This window comes from Buteo buteo, chromosome Z (genome assembly GCF_964188355.1).
Source record: "Buteo buteo chromosome Z, bButBut1.hap1.1, whole genome shotgun sequence".
Taxonomy (NCBI): Eukaryota; Metazoa; Chordata; class Aves; order Accipitriformes; family Accipitridae; genus Buteo; species Buteo buteo.
Window position 1 is genome coordinate 41,803,430 of NC_134204.1, and position 17,209 is coordinate 41,820,638.

The 17,209-nt window shown below is 44.3% G+C and overlaps 1 protein-coding gene across 2 annotated transcripts in view; it reads right to left on the reverse strand.

Annotated features, from left to right (window-relative positions):
* Window positions 1-9,368, reverse strand: part of MAMDC2 (MAM domain containing 2) — a 63,882-nt gene extending 54,514 nt beyond the window's left edge. For both annotated transcript variants that reach the window (XM_075020398.1, XM_075020399.1), the window contains exons 1-2: window positions 9,262-9,368; window positions 9,015-9,128 (exon numbers count right to left, since the gene is read on the reverse strand). In XM_075020398.1, coding sequence (XP_074876499.1) covers window positions 9,015-9,128; window positions 9,262-9,292 — 145 coding nt within the window. In that variant the 5' untranslated portion in view covers window positions 9,293-9,368. The remainder of the gene's footprint in view (window positions 1-9,014; window positions 9,129-9,261) is intronic.
* Window positions 9,369-17,209: the final 7,841 nt, after the last annotated feature.

Consider the following 17,209-nt stretch of genomic DNA (forward strand, 5'->3'; position numbering starts at 1 on the left):
TGTCACACAGAAGCCTACTTCAACCTTTATTCAACCATGAGTGCTAGACAAGGCACCAGTCTTACAGTAGTAATTAATTGATTGCTATGATGTAACACCAAAAAAAAAAGAGAATCTGAAAAATGGAGAATTACTTCCTTTGATAACTTTGCATCTCACTATGGTTTTGTATACAACAGCTATAATTTGCCCTTCCATTTCTGTAGCTCTTCCTATATTTTTAACAAGAAATACAGTTTGTGGCCCAGCAAATCTGAAGAAACTCATTAAGTCACAACAGATCCTCTTTAAGTATTTTAATGGTTCGCTACTTGAAAACTGAAGACTCTATTTCCTAAAAGACTCTGGCTGATATTTCAAATGGAAATCTATTTACCATGATTCATGGATATTTTCATACTAGGACTTGCAAGGTTTTCAGAACAGAGCACAGTGTTAGTAACATGTAGCTGATACTTTATCAGAGAATACATCTATTTAAAACAACCTTCAAAGTACACCAACACAATTACTCAGACTACTCGAGTTGTCCAATATACTGATCTTGAGCCACGTTTGTCAAAAGAAAATGCGTTGGAGGAACAGCCACATAGTGTGTAAGAAACACTCTGTTAATCAAAGAGCATTTATAAAGTGATGGGCACTACATTGTTCTGTAAAATTGTAGGAATCTTTGGCTTGATTATCGTATGAAGGACTATAATAATCAGACTTGAATTTCTGGCTGCCTAGAACCACAGGGAAGGACGGGCCAAAAGATGCCTACTCTTTCAAATGGGGGTAATAAAATATGTTCAAATGATATAAAGGCTTCTAAGCAATAAAAGCATTGTATGAAGTTACATGGATGCCTGTGCTGGCTTTTTATCTGGCCTTCTGTAACATTACTGCTACAAAGTAATATTAAGACAGTAAAAACTGAAAGATTAAAGGAAAATCTCTCCTGTTTTTTAAAGCATATTTTCTTCAGATGTAACAGTAGGAGGTGTAACCCTGTTTGATAATTTAATCAGTCAACTAATTACAGTGTTGCCTGTACTGCTCTTGCACATGGTGGCTGGGTATGAAAAATCTCAGAAGGTAATATAATGGGAGAACTACAAAAAAAAAGGGGGAACACAAGACAACTAATTGTAACTGGGTTTGGCTTATTTTTTCAATAAGCTTTCAAAGATTTCCACTTGATAGCATCCTATATAATAAGACTGTTAGGGCATTTTCAGGCTGATTCTATTACAACTCTGAACAGTCTGTACCATATGCAAGGTGAACAAGTCTTTTTACTAGTAGAAATGCTTCTGAAGTGTCCGTGGTCACCATTCAGCACAAACACAAGCTTATTTTTCCTCACTACAGGTCTTGACCCACGTTAGATCTCAACCGAAATTTATACTGAAAATTGACAGTGCTGAAAACACCATTCCTTCCCTCCAAAAAAATGAACTGGCAAATGATTGGCTCTCCCGTTCATTTTCAAGATGCTTGTACTGGTAGTGTAATAAGCATAATGACCACAAAGTACTGCCTGTCAGCAGTTTTACTTATACAAAAACTCACACCATGCATGCACCCTGAAATTCCTAAAAAGAAACTTTAATTCAATTCATTTAAGTCTTTCATTTTTTCAGAAAACTGAAAATATTTCTAGCTGTTTTCAGCAAGTGATTTTGCATGTCTGTACTTGTATTTTAGCAAACTTTGACAATATTTGCAAGGTCAGTATTCATCCTGTTTATAACAGAAGCTGAAAATGTATTATTTAACCTCCTATTAATGGAGAAGATAACAGTACAAAGCTACAAAGCTAGACTGATTTACTAATCCTGGGCCCTACCCGTCTCCATCACAGCCAGCCACAGCAGCTGTGATTTCAGGCAGGAAGCCATACCTCACCCTCCAGCTTTTGACTGAGACATGCCCAGATCCCTGCAGCCTTCCAGCAGACTCTGGGAATACAGTCACCTTGTGTACATGTGCAAGCTGCAGTGGTGTGACCATAGTCTCTCTGGGTAGGCTGTGCAACCAACATGCGCAGTTGCATCGTAAATTAAAGCTAGCCCAGGTTATGTCCCAATTAAGCTGAAGGCTCATATCGAGTGGCTGCTACACAGATGCCCAGACAGTTTTTCATGTAAACATGCAGCATTTTGAAATGTGAAGCTGCAATATAATTTTTACTAAGTGTGGTTTACAGTGCTGTATCAGTGGTAGAGAATCATGCAAGTTGCTTCACCCTATTAATGAGTAACAAACCTTGTTACCTGGAAGGAATCAGTTTTTTTCTGGGTTACGTGCAAGTTACTTGTTCGACTGAGGTGATTTGGCCTCCATCACCACTCTCAAACACCCTTTTGCCCTCCTACAGCTTTTAAATTTTTTTTCAAATTCTAGTGGCAAATTATCTATTTTCAGTTGCTTTCATGCAAAACAAAGTCCAGCCTATTGTCAGGAGTTGCAGGTATATTTGGTAAAAATGAATTTCATAACAGCCGTCGTCCTTCTCTTGTGGCCAGCCTCCATGGCTCAGTGTAAAATATACTAAAATAGCTTGTTGACTCTCTAAGCACTGAATCACTAACAGCTGTATGTGAAAATACACTTCTGAGAATTTTACTGTCCTGTGGAGGAGAGGAATGCTTTGAAACTCATCTCTCACGCAGTGACTCACCGATAACAATTTAGGATTCGTTTGTTCTCTTGCTGCAAATGGAAAGCCAAGACTTATCAAAAGTGTCACGCACAGGCAGCTGCTGCTGAGGCCCTCCATGAACATAAAGTGCTCTTGGCCGTCTTTCTTTACACAAGACCTGCCTCTGAAGATGAGCAAAAAGTATGCTAATAACTTTAATTTGGGCATAGTTCAATAAAAATGCTATTGCCTAGAAGCCTAGGACAGAAGTTATACCTGAGCAAGCAAAAATGTCAGATTTCCTACTGGTATCAGCAAGACAAGGGAGAGGCTGGAGCAAGGCTAAATGCTACTCACACATGGTACTATTAAGATGTTGGTGACAGACTGAACAAGAAAATAGCAAGAATAAATGAGCTGCTAACACAAGAGTAGTGGCTCAGTAGCCAAAGTGGAGTGTACAGGAGAAATGGTACCAGAGATGAAGGAGATATAAGAAGAGCAAAAATGTCTAAGTGTACCAGAAGTATGTGAGAGTCAGCCTTTTTTTTTTTTTGATTCCCCTGGGAGTGATTGGGAAGGACAGCTGTCACTCCAAATGCAATTATTTTGGCCAGGAAGACAAACATTTTAATTATCAGGTCAAGGCAAAATAGACCATGTGCCAGTTTTAATGGCTTCTCCATTCCATCAAATGGCATTCGGTGCAGAGATGTCCAGACTACACATTTGGGAGACCCAAACCGATACGCTCTCATGGCAGGGTGGATTTGTCAGCTGAAAACCTTGCCAGCAAGCGAGCATTGCGGTATGCCGGCCTGGTTCTGCTGCAGGTAGGTACAAGCCGGTGCAAGTCTCCGTGAATTACCCTCTATTTTGCTCCCAATTACACAGTTATCACAAACATGTGAGACCACTTGTCTCATCTTAGGGTTGTACAAAGCCAGCAATGTTATACCTTTTTTACATTTTCAAATTGCTTACTTTCCTATGTACAGGAAGTACTGCAGTTAGATGGAAAAAAAACTGAGACTACAGATGTGCCAATCTATCTGCCAGTAGGTTTGTAACTGAGCACAACACAGCACACGTCAGATATGAACTGCGCTTGCTGTGCAACAAAATTTAGGATCACCAGTGATTACCTGTTTCATCCTCTGCATATTACAACCAAATGATGTGGCATTCAAGATGAGAGAGCTTAGGTCAAAAGAGGTCAGTTTTAAGTCATATGGCACAGCTGTAAATACAATCTATTTAAATGGTATGCAGGCCATGTTTAGATTTGAGATTCCTTACACTGCTGCTCTCATGCCTGACTTATCTGATGGCCTGGGATGGCTGTCCTGTCTCTTGAAATTATCTTCCATCTTAAAACCATTTAAAAGTGTAGCTATATGATAAGTACGTCCCAAAAGACAGACTTCAGTTTCCTGACGCTGTTGTTAGTGATGTTGCTTGCTTACCTCCTTACCATAACCTGTTACCTGACCTTAAGTGTATCACAGAAACAGAGTCTTGGACTAATGCAGCAAAAAGTAGGCATGTTTTAAGGAGAAGGCTATTTTTAGATATATTGTAATTTATTACATCACTCTTCTGAATGAAATCTATTTCTTTTTAAGGATGAGTCTCCCTCAGAATACTGCAGAAAGAGAAAACATTATTAAAGAACTCTGAAATGCATACTATTAAAATATATCCCAGTAGACATGAGATTTGAAGTAATACACACTTGCAGAACTTTAGAAGAAAAGCAACACACAGGAAACTATGCATTTAAAGGTGCCAATGATCATATGAGAGCCAGATGCATATGGCTGGATCAACTACCAGTACTTACAGCTTTAGCAGTTCAGTGCCACATAGCTCATTATAGAAGATCAACATGGAAAGTTGCTTGACAGCACTCCACAGAAGAGCAAAGGTGATAAGGAGACAAGTGTACAAACCCCCTTGCCACTACTACTAAAATAGCTTCAAGTCCACTGCAACTGGCAGTGCATGGGCACATTTAACAATGACCACTTGCTTTTTGGAGCACATTGCTAATATAAATAACCTCTCTTCCCTTTAGCTTGCAGGGGTAGTAAGACAAATTTCTTATCTAATGCTTAAATCCAGGCAAGCAGATACAGCACAGCAAACTCCATTAGTGCAAATTTGAGCTGACGGCCCAAATACACATTATTTGTAGCTCTATTAAACTGGTCTTTGTTAAAATGAAGGGAGAATGAGAACAAAACGTACCCACAGACACAGGCACACAAAAAGCTGTACAGATATTCTTGGCAAAAATGTAAACATTGTACAGAGTCACAGAAAAGATGTGCCATAGTTATTGTGTGTAATGAAACTTACTATAATAATGCTATGAGCAGGATGTTCTTACAGTCATGTTATGGCTGCCTCTGTGCTGGACAGGGCTGTGAGGAAAGCTAAAAATGGCAAAATCCAACCCTGCAGAATGGCTGCAACTGACATAAGGCTGTGTTTCCTACTGCCATTTCAAGTGGGTCTACATGGCTTTATTTGTCACACTACTCAGGATTACTGCCTGTTACATACAGCATCTTCTTTTGTTTTAAAGTTTTACACTTACAAAGCATGTGTCCTCTGAAATAAAAGCACAATTTGGTTAAACAAAATCTCAAGATTATTTGATGAAATCCTATCATACAACGTTTGACAGTATGTATTAGAATTAACTAGGTCCTTCCCTTGCAACACATAAACTGCTGACACAGAAGTAAATTATTGTGGAAACTGGCCACTATAGCCCTGCGAAGCTTTCTGCCCCAACTTAGCTGGGCATAAACTCATGCTAAATATACCTGTTGGTGTTGGTGGTAAGCAACATGCTATTCAAGCTCATCAACTATCTCTAAAGACCACAGTAGTGATGAATATAGATCTGCTTTCCGAGTTTCTCATCCATTAGTTGGGTCCAAGGAGTTTGATCTTTGTCTTATATTCTGTACCTGGATTTTTTTTAAATAAATTATCTGTTCAGAGGCATCATGAATGCAAAAATATTTATAGGAGCATGCCTACACCTCTGAGTTAAAATGGACCATTGACAAATTGGTTTATGTGCACTAGCAAATCACTTAAAGCTTGAAGATCTTATCACTGGTCCCTTGATCACACACGAATTCATCTGTTGCTCATCAGATTTCAGAACCAGGATTACGTGATGATGCCCTTTTCCTGAGCAACAACATTGCTGTGTTTCCTGTGTAGCTGGTATCCTACAAACACTTACTTCATAAAACACATCACATTTGCATGGGATTTACCAGCTTACACTGAAAACAGAACTGGCACATTAGGAAACATGCTGCCTCAAGCATGATGCTGTATTTACCCAGCCTGGGCCATGGCCTCAGCTGGGTGTGCTTCTCAGCCACAGGTAAGCACGCAAGAAATTTACATCCTCAGCTGTTTCTGTATTTTACATTTTTCTTTGCATGGTGTTTGTCTGCTAACAATCATCACAATTCTAAAATGCAAAGACTGAGTTAGCAGATGACTGACTCAAAAAGCTGACAGTTAAAAAGAGCACCTTGACGTTTATACTTGAAGGTCCTACTCCTGAATTCAGAGCCATGTGAGAGAGCTTGAGGCTTACAGAGGGTTTCAGTGAAGCAGAAGTTTATGGGAGCACAGGTCCACTGCACAGATACTACAGTAAAACGACTGATTTATTTCTTGTGTAGCTGATATCCGACAAACACCCGCTTCATTAGGGCCTGATTTGCCAGTCTTGAGTAAAGCAGTGAAGAGTGAAACAGCTATCTGTTTCAGCATTGACTATTCTGGTTTGATCTTCGTTTTGCACTTGACAATAGTTTTATTGATATTTTGAACACAAAAAAAATTCTCTTATTCCAGAACTACCAGAATACTCAAGAGAAGCCAGAAACATTTAAAAAAGCAATTGGACCTTAGAAACCTATTGGTTTAAGTGGGAATGCATAGCTGTAAACAAAAGCAAAATTTAGCCTCACACTTCCTTTCTGTGCCTGGCCCTTCAGAAAATATTGGCTTCCTTAGCAACCAGGCAAAAAACTTTCAAGTACGGAGTGGAAATTTCTGGGCAGGATTTTAGTTATATTTAAATCATCTTGACAGTCTGGCACAACACCACACTACTGAGAGATTTATAAGATGAAAGAACTTGCACTGCAAGTCAGATAATCCCTGTAAGAGATTTGCTGTATATAACTCTATATTACAAATCATATTTTAAAATAATAAAACAATTTTGAAGCAATGCAAGAAGTGGAACAATTCAAAGCTAAGCCACCACTCCCATCCTTCACTTCTTCCACTACCCCAGTAAATCACCACATGTACATACACTGACCTGCAAATACCCGGGTCCAGCGCTGCGAAAAGGAACATGGTTTTACTAGACAAAAGACTAAAAGAGCATCTAAAGAAGACTTGTTTTGCACACCTGCTACACAGATTTGAATGAACTATTTTCAACTAGATTTAGTTATAATTCTATGAATGTATTTCTGAGGAGGCACACCTTGTGTGCCAAATGTTCGCACGGAACGACTTACAGTGATTAAATTACAGACTGCAGAAAAAAGGTTTATAATGGAAATGCTGACAGAACTATGCCTATTAAGAGAGCTGGTATACCACATATTCTCCCAGAGTATAAGTTTAGTTACATATCTCCGAAAAACAAGATCTACAATGACAGAAGCTGTGTAGCCACTGGTATGCTTATGGTCACACAGAAAAATCAAACTACAACAATAAAAATAGTGTTCTGTGGGCCAAAAAAAAAAAAAGTAGGCTGCTGCTGATCCAAATCTCTGATCAAATTTCCCAGCTTCTTGAAGCACCGTGGCATGGATGTGCACAACGTGATGCACATCCATTTCTGCAGGTATTACTCCCAGCATCTCACAGTCCCTTGGACCTGAATCAATACCACTACCATGTGGCTCCCCGTTAATCACAAGGAGGAAGTGCTGCTTCCAAGACAGGTGGCTTAAGAGGGCATGTTAAGAGGCATAACTGGGAAAGTAGAGATGGTTACTAAATTTCCACCAGTATCTTCAAAAAATGTGGGAAAATCTATGTATGGTTACTAAATTTCCACCAGGATCTTCAAAAAATGCGGGAAAGTCTATGTATATTTAAATTAAAAAAAAAAAAGAAGAAAAGAAAAGCAATTATTTTAATCATGACATCCTCACAGCCTTTTCTACATTAGCATTCTTTATACATTCTTAAACCCTTATGATTAATCTAAAAAGGAACAATTCAGGTGACTTATTTTGCACATGTGAGAACTGGGTATCAGTCAGGAAAAAAAAAAAGCATTATCAATGAAGTAACAAGTGGAATGACAAAACTGGACTAGCCACCTTTGAATGGAGCACTGATGAGGGGTAGTGAGGGGTGTCTATTTCTGTCTGTACTCACTTCTTCATTATTCTGGGCACCTCTTTTAGAGCTTAAAAACTTTGAAAACTCATAGTCCCTTTCACTGTGTGAGCACAACTTTCACTTTATGAATGAGGTTGTGGCCAAACATAACCAAAACTAAATTATTTTATTACCCAGTTATAACCATATTGTATTTGGTTTTGTTTAGTCTTTGGTTTGCTCATATTAATTCTGTCAAAAACGGGAGCCTACACTAAAAACTTACCAAGTAAGAGTTACAGTTGCATGGAAACTCTGTACAGTGAATGGATTTTGTTCCCTCTTGCAACAGCAGTCGGTCTCAGTATAGTCTAATACAACTTCTGAAAAACTAAGAGCCTATTTTTTTCCTGTTGAACTGTAGATACCACAAACTGGAGAAAAGTCTTCACTGAACATGTTGTAAGGACACTCTTCACAAAGATCGTCTCCTGCCCTGAAAATGCATGCACCCCTAGAGTACAGCCCAAAATACATTTTTAGAAAAAACAACAGTGCAGCTTAATAGGAATTTGACAGGTGTGTTTCTTAGGACAAGTTACCTACAGGAGGTTTGATAAAAGTCACCTTTTCCCAGCAAAAAGTGAAAGAAGTAGGAAGGCGGTTTCGAGGCATCCTGCAGAAACCTGCGGCGAGACCCGTGCCTGGGGGCTGAGGGGGATCGGACGCCTCCCCGCAGCCCCTGCAGACCGATCGGCTGTCAGGGGACTGACACCCGGAGACCGAAACTGCGCACGGGAGGGATCCGACGGCGGCCGTCTCCCCGGGAAAGCGGAGCAGCGCGGCACCGCGGCCGCGGGCTGCGGCAGCGCCCGGCGGGGGGACGGCAGCGCCCGGCGGGCAGCGGCAGCGCCCCGGGGGGCAGCGGCAGCGCCCGGGGGGGGGCGCGGGGGGGGGCGGCAGCACGCCCGGGGGGCGGCAGCGCTCTTACCTTCCCCGTGCAGCGCCCAGGGCAGATGCGCGTAGTCCCACTCGTAGCCGCAGGCGCTGTCCTCAAAGGCGCACGACCCGGGGGAGAGCAAGGCCGCCCCGGCGAGCCGCAGAGCTGCAAGGAGAAAGCCAGCCCCCGGTCACGGCCCCGCCGGCCCGGGGGCCGCGGCCGACCCCGCAGCAGCGCCCACCCCGCGCCCCGGGCGGGCGGGGGGCGTCGCGGCGCGTTCCCCGCCGCCGCCGCTTACCGTGCGCGGCGAGGAGGCAGAGCCGCAGCATCTTCCGCGCCGGGGGAGCCGGGGCTGGCGGCGGCGGGGCGGGCGGGCGCGGCGGCCAGGAGCGCGGGGGCGCGGCCGCGCCGAGCCCGGGGCGGCGGCGGCGGGGGGGGGGGGGGGGGGGCGGCGGGGCTGAGCGGGCCCCTCGGCACCCCGGCGGGGCGCAGGGAGGCGAGCCGCGGCCGCGGGAGGGCAGGGCAGGGGCGGGGAGGGCCCGCGGGCACCCCCGGTGGGCGGCCCGTCCCACCTCCCGAGTCGGAGCGGGGTCGGCCCCGGACGGGACGGCCGGGGCTGCAGCGTCCTCGGGGGTGGGGGTGCCGCCGCCCCTGCGGGCAGCCCGCTGAAGTGCCTCACCCCCGGCCCCCCCTCACGGTAAAAACGTGCTTTCTAAAGTTTAAGTGGCTTTTCCTGCGGTTCAGCTTGTGCCCAGCGCCTCGCTCCCGTCGCTGGGTACCGCTAGAAGAGCCAGGCTCCCTCTGACGTGCTCCTCCGTCAGGTATTCGTACACGCCGGTAAGATGCCCGCTCGCACACATCTGCAGAAGACGAAGCGGCTCCCGGCCCGCCACAGCCTGCCCTGCCGTCCTTCTCTGCCACAAAACCTGCCATAGCGGAGGGCCATGGCAGGCCACCCTCGCTCTTTTAGGTAAGAAAGGTGCAGGAGCTGCTGGGGTGCTCCGAGGGCTGTCGTTCACAGGATTACAGGGTAACTCGGGAGGGGACGGCAGGAGGTCTCCACTCCAAGCCCTGCCCGAAGCGCAGCCAGCTCTGGGCTCAGACCAGGCTGCTCAGGAGCTATCCACTTGGGACTTGGTAACTTCCAAGGCTGGAGATGGCACAAGCTCTCTGGGCCCCGGCTCCACTGCTGGGCTGTCCTTGTGGAGGAAAATGTTTCCTCCTTAGAGACACTCTGAATTTCTGCTGTTTCAGCTGTGCTGCTGCCTCTCACCCTCCCGCCGTGCATGCCTGTGAAGAGCCCGGCTGCGTCCCCTCCATCCCCTCCTGTCCATACCACGGCCGCTGTTGGGTGTCCCCAGTCGCCCCTCTTCCCAGCTGAACCAGCCCCGGCCCTGCAGCCTCTCCTTGCAGGACAAGAGCTCCAGCCCCACCGTCTCCATGGCCTCCCCTCCCCTCCCCTCCCACCAGCTTGTCAGTGTCATTCCTGTACTCGGGACCCAAACTGGAGGCAGCACCCAGACAGGGGACAGTCCCTGCCCTCCCCTGGCTCTTGGGGCCATGTCCTGCTCACACCACCCCAGGCACCGCTGGCCCTCATTACTGCCCAAACACATGGATGGCACACAGATGGCTCCGGTTCAGTTCACTGCCCACCAGTGCCCAGGGCTGTCCCCCAGAGCTGCACCCCAGCACCCCCAGCCCCAGCCTGCACTTCTGCAGGGCCCTGCTTTCCAGCTGCTGGGCTCAACATCTTCCCTTGTTGAATTTCCTGAGTTCCATGTTGGCCCCTGTCCATGTTGCCCTCAATGGTAGTCCTGCCACAGCATATCTACTGGTCCGCACATCTGGTATCATCTGGAGACTTGACATGCGTGCCCTTCGTTCCCTCTTCTGGGTCTGGCTAAGCCCATGTAACATAGTCTAAAGACCCCTACCCTCCCTGTTCAATGGTTTTGTATTCATCTTGTCTTGCTTGCTTCGGCAGTTGTTGTGCAACGCAGTTTCCCATTGAAATGTCTGGGAAAACCTAGCTGTCCAGAGGATTCCTCAGTTTATCCCAGGGTAAATTCACTTCAGCCATGCTTTTGAATCATCACATAAACTAATCAGGTACAGTGAGAAATTTGAACAATTGACTTCCTGAAAACATCCTTCAAAATTACAAGAGGATGTAGCATGTCAGAACCTTTTTGGTGGACTGCTCCAATACCACTTTCTACCAATCCACAGGCTCCAGGGAAACAGGAATGAGCATCAATCCATGGAGACCTGCATTTCAACAAAAAAATGTTTTAATTCATGCTAGCTAAACTCTTCTTAGTTATAACATGTAGTTATATTTCCTAATTTTCTCAGACTCTGTATTAAGATTTGCTTCTCATGGAAATGGGTATTCCAAGTACAATCACTGGCTTCAATAATACATCATTTGGTAAGGCTATGTCAGGGAAGTACTAAGAATAGTGCAGAACAGCTACATAGGGTTTTTCTTCAGCCTTTGTAAGCAAATGTGTTTGCACAGCAGCCCACACAGGCTGTTTCAGGTTTTTGCCCTTTATTTTTCATAATGTTAGCAAATTTTGGCATACATCAAAAGCCTTAACAGGTTTCTAAGCAAAGTCACTTGAAGCCAGGAAAAGATCTCTTACAGTCACTGAGTTTTTAAATTCCTGAATAACTGTGATGTAACCTCTTAAGATACTTTACATATTACCATTCCTGAATCCCATGTAGCATCTGGAAGTTTTCCCCTTAAATCGACATAGGCACTGCATCTAGTCAACTGTGCTAACAGCCCTGGCAGTATCTTGTGTGATCGCTCCAGCCCTCACCCATTTCACATTTTGCCTGTGAAGATTTTTGGCTGACAGACTTTATTGTGTTTGGGGGCGAGGAGGTTTATAATATCCGATTAGCCAGGTACGTGATCTGCATCTTCAATAATGACTCCCAAATGTATTTGATTTGGAAGGTGTTAGTTTTGTACCTAGAAGAATAGACTCTGTATTCTCATGGGGAGGACATGCTTGCTAGCTTTGGGGAACAAAACAATGAATGGTTTATAGAAGGTCCTGTAACCTCCATAAAGTTATTCAATATTTTCCTTTTATTCCTTGTGCATAAATGACAGGTCCTTAATTTCAGCCACTCCATTGTAGGAGGACTAGAGTGGCACCTACCTTGGAGATACCCACTGGCAATTTAATTTTAATTTGCAATTCTTTCAATTTCCCCCAAAACATACTAATATTTGGATCCCTCATTCATGCATTTGCACAGTGACATTCACAGGTTTCTTGCTCAGATAGTTAGATTACACAAAATTTGCTGCATAGATCACTTTCCAAAAATTCCTTATTCCCTTTCCTTTCCTGTAGGAGCTAGTATACTGGCAGTGCCCTGAACTCTGTCATTCACCTGTACTTGTTGTTGTGTTCACAATACTTCTGTAGTACTGTCCTGGTTTCAGCTGGGATAGAGTTAACTGTCTTTCTAGTAGCTGGTGCAGTGCTATGTTTTGTGTTCAGTATGTGAAGAATGTTGATAACACACTGATGTTTTCAGTTGTTGCTCAGTAGTGTTTAGACTATAGTCAAGGATTTTTCAGCTTCTCATGCCCAGCCAGGGCACCTGACCCAAACTGGCCAATGGGGTATTCCATACCATGGGATGTCCCATCTAGTTTAGGAACTGGGAAGGGGGGGCAGGGATTCACCGCTCGGGGACTGGCTGGGTGTCGGTCGGCAGGTGGTGAGCAATTGCCCTGCGCATCATTTGTACATTTCAATCCTTTTATTACTACTGCTGTCATTTTATTAGTGTTATCATTATCATTATTAGTTTCTTCTTTTCTGTTCTATTAAACCGTTCTTATCTCAACCCAGGAGTTTTACTTCTTTTCCTGATTTTCTCCCCCATCCCACTGGGTGGGGGGGGAGTGAGTGAGCGGCTGCGTGGTGCTTAGTTGCTGGCTGGGGTTAAACCACGACAAGTACAGAATTTACAGCTGTTTGTTTAGCTTTTGCCTCAGAGCCAAAAATCATAGAATCACAGAATCATAGGATGGTTTGGGTTGGAAGGGACTTTAAAGATCATCTAGTTCCAATCCCCCCCCCCGCCACAGGCAGGGACACCTTCCACTAGACCAGGTTGCTCAAAGCCCCATCCAGCCTGGCCTTGAACACTTCCAGGGATGGGGCATCCACAGCCTCTCTGGGCAACCTGTGCCAGTGCCTCACCACCCTCACAGTAAAGAACTTCTTCCTTACGTCTAATCTAAACCTACCCTCTTTCAGTTTAAAGCCATCACCCCTTGTCCTATCACTACGTGCCCTTGTAAAAAGTCCCTCTCCAGCTTTCTCGTAGGCCCGCTTTAGGTACTGGAAAGCTGCTGTAAGGTCTCCCTGGAGGCTTCTCGAGGCTGAACAGCCCCAACTCTCTCAGCCTGTCCTCATAGGAGAGGTGCTCCAGCCCTCTGATCATCTTCATGGCCTTCCTCTGGACTCGTTCCAACAGGTCCATGTCCTTCTTATTTTGGGGGCCCCAGAGCTGAATGCAGTACTCCAGGTGGGATCTTGATGAGAGCAGAGTAGAGGGGGAGAATCACCTCCCTCGACCTGCTGGTCACACTTCTTTTGATGCAGCGCAGGATACAGTTGGCTTTCTGGGCTGCAAGCGCACATTGCTGGGTCATGTGAGCTTCTTGTCAACCAACAACCCCAAGTCCTTCTCCTCAGGGCTGCTCTCAACCCATTCTCCGCCCAGCCTGTATTTATGCTTGGGATGGCCCTGACCCATGTGCAGGACCTTGCACTTGGCCTTGTTGAACTTCATGAGGTTCGCACAGGCCCACCTCTCGAGCCTGTCAAGGTCCCTCTGGATGGCATCCCTTCTCTCCAGCATGTCAACCGCACCACACAGCTTGGTGTCGTTGGCAAACTTGCTGAGGGTGCACTCAATCCCTCTGTCAATGTTGCCGACAAAGATGTTAAACAGTGCTGGTCCCAATACTGACCCCTGAGCAACCCCAGTCGTCACTACTCTCCACTTGGACATCAAGCCATTGACTGCAACTCTTTGAGTGAGACCATCCAGCCAATTCCTTATCCACTGATTGGTCCATCCATCAAATCCATTCTCTCCAATTTAGAGACAAGGATGTCATGCAGGACAGTGTCAAATGCTTTCTAAACCTTCGATCATACTCCTCTACCAGCATCCCAGATGGATGAAAACAGCACGTATGCTAACCTTAGCACCCATAATAAAATCAGGAAGTTATCATTTTTTCCAGTGAATCACTTCCCACATGCAGCCTGTGGAAATGGTGTGTCCAGAAACAGTTTCTGAATGTCCACAAATACATTCTCTGCTTTTCCTAAGGACACATGCCAGGCCTCTCTGGATACATCAGGCAAAGAAAATAGGTGGCAAAAACTCCCTCCAGATCATTTCTTCTCAGGTAGTGAAAAAACTTCCTCCTCTTAGAAACTCATTCTATTTAATGAAACTAGTGGTCTTGACCAGCACAGGTACTCTCATTTTGGTGGGGTTTTTTTTCAGTTTCACCTGTGGTTTCCAGAACAGGGAGCCTGCCAGCCCCTCTTTGAGTTTCTGCGCCAGGGAAAGTTGAAGAGTATAAATATCCCACAAGAGAGGGCTCCCTCAGCTCTGCTCTGAACTCTGTCAAAAGCTGTATTATCTCCTTGACAAAATCTTTCTCTTCTGCCAGGGTGCCCCATTCCATCTCCTCCCCCAAGGAATGTCCTGCCTTGGTGAGATCCAAGACTTGGCTCATTTTTAACTCACTTTATGCCTTGCTTTTACTACAAGTTTTATATTTTCAGGTTTGTTTTTATACATCACAGACTCCTTGGGTAGTTTCTTGCAGGGTGTTCTGTATCACACTCCAGTCACGAGCTGGACTCTTCTCAGGGATTTAAGTAAACCCAAAATGCAAAACCGGCCCTTCAGCTACAAGCTAGTCATAAACTCTATGGGTCTTTTATCTTCTTTTGCATTCTCTGTTTAAAAACATAGCATTCCCATAATTCATTTTTTTATGGAGTGCAGAATAACACAGCTTGTTAGAGACTTTAAGTGCTTCAGAACCAGCTTCTTCAGAAATAAGGTCAGCTTTCCTTTTCTTGCAGGGTTCTGTTTCTCATGCATGTACAATTAAGCACACTTGTCCGTGTTTTCAGGGAATGCCCTCTTTCCTATGGCTTCTACCTGGTTCCATCTCTACTCCTTAGCTTAATTTATTCCTGATATTCTAGACAAAAGATCCTGGTAGGATGCAAAAACTCCTTATGGTGCCATGCCTTCAGCCTTCTGTGAATTAGATTCTTTTTCTGAAAAAGAAGTCCAGATCGAGATAGGCCTGAAGCTGCCAGCTTTTGCAGTTACCTCCCCAAAAGTTGAAATGGTGCCTGTGTAACATCTTCACCCAACTTTTGCAGCTGTGCCTTTGTCTGCCCTGCCTTCCCATCTCTGTTGCAGTGTGAACAAAGCCCACACAAATACACAAAGTCAAAGTCAAGGAGGTTATAGATAAAAAAAAAAAAAAAAAAAAAATGGGGGGGGGAGCTCACTACAATCTTTACCAGCTGGCTAGCAAAAATAGGCAGGTTCTCATCAGAATCTTCTTCAGAATCAAGTCTGTTGGACTACAGTAGAATGGTTGCTTCCTCAGAAATATGACAAATCCAAAAAATAAACTGTCAGCTAAAGTTTTTTTATCTTTTTGATGGAAGTACCATGTTGCTTTAGTCTCCTCAGATTTTTACTCTCTGTTAGGGCTGCCAGTTGTGTCACAATCATATATCTCTTGAGATGACCAAAGCAGACTCCTATTGCTGAAGAAGAAACAAACAAAACTTCACACACTGCATGCCATTATGTTTCATTATAATGCAGTGACAGATTCAAAATAACTCTTTGAGTGATGTACACAGAAACTCCAGACTTGAAGAGAATCAAAAGGAAATACCTTGCCTTCTCCTAAAACTATTTTAATTTCTCTTCCTTTGTTGCAATACTGTTGCTGCAAGTTTCTTTTAATTGGTCAGTTAAGACTATATCTCTCAGCCATAACCACTCCCCGTGCTACAGAGAAGATGCATTCCCTAGCTTTCCACATCACACACCTCTTTTCCCATCCCTCCGTTATCTCTCCTCTCCCATCCTATTAAACACTAGCTGCTTGCTTTCACTTTCGAAGCCTTTCACGACCACCATTTCCCTGGCTGGTTATTCCTCAGCATCAACATCATCTTCTACTCACTTTGATCCTCTCACATATAAGAAGCTCTCCATAATCATCCACATAGTTTTTTCCTCATTCTGCTTCAGGTTACTCCTTAAAGGTGGTTTCTTCATGTTTTGTTGTTTGGGTTTTTTTTTCCTGTGAGATCTGTAAAAGACAACAACATGGAAACTGGTGTGCTGTGTCCAACATAAGTTATGCAGAATTGTTCCATTATATTTACTGGCTGGCTGGCTCTTTTTATCCACTGTCCCTTTTCATAGGCAGAAAACTTTTGGGAGAGGCAAGGATTACTTTTATTTCTGGTTTTGTACAGGGCCCAGTTTAATAGAGGTACTTTGGCTCCTAATTGCTATGGTAACACAAACAAGAAGAAATAACAATGAAATCAGGATCACTTCATTTGTTACATTGCAAATTCTGAAATTCTGAGTTATCTGTCTGTCCAGGCTGCAGACACAGCATACTTGCCAGATCTGACTTGTGGCATACAATAACATTTAAAATACAGACTTTCATTTTAAGAGCATTCTGGTCCCTCCTCAGTAAGAAGACTTTACCTAGGATTTATCTAGTCAAAGCCATACACACTTATGATTTAGGTTTCTATTCCAGTCCAAACTCTCATAGCTAAAATCCTCAGAGACTTGAATGATCTCATTTCAGAACATATCTGCTGTGAAGTATTTTTGACAGCTGGCTGACTAATATCTCTACTCAATCTTTTAGAATAAATGGATTTATTCCTGTTTCAAAGAGTGACAAACTCTTGGCAGGTCTTTTAGCCAAGCTTTCTGAAGCAAGATATGCGCACCTGACATTAATTAATTTCAATACCAAGGCAGCTGATTAGCTAAATGTCTCCAGCAGCGTTGAAAAATACCCATTTTTACACAATATATACATACAGTATCGAATATAGTGCATTATACAGTATACACCACTTTTGAAGAGCTGATGCCCCAAATAGCCAACT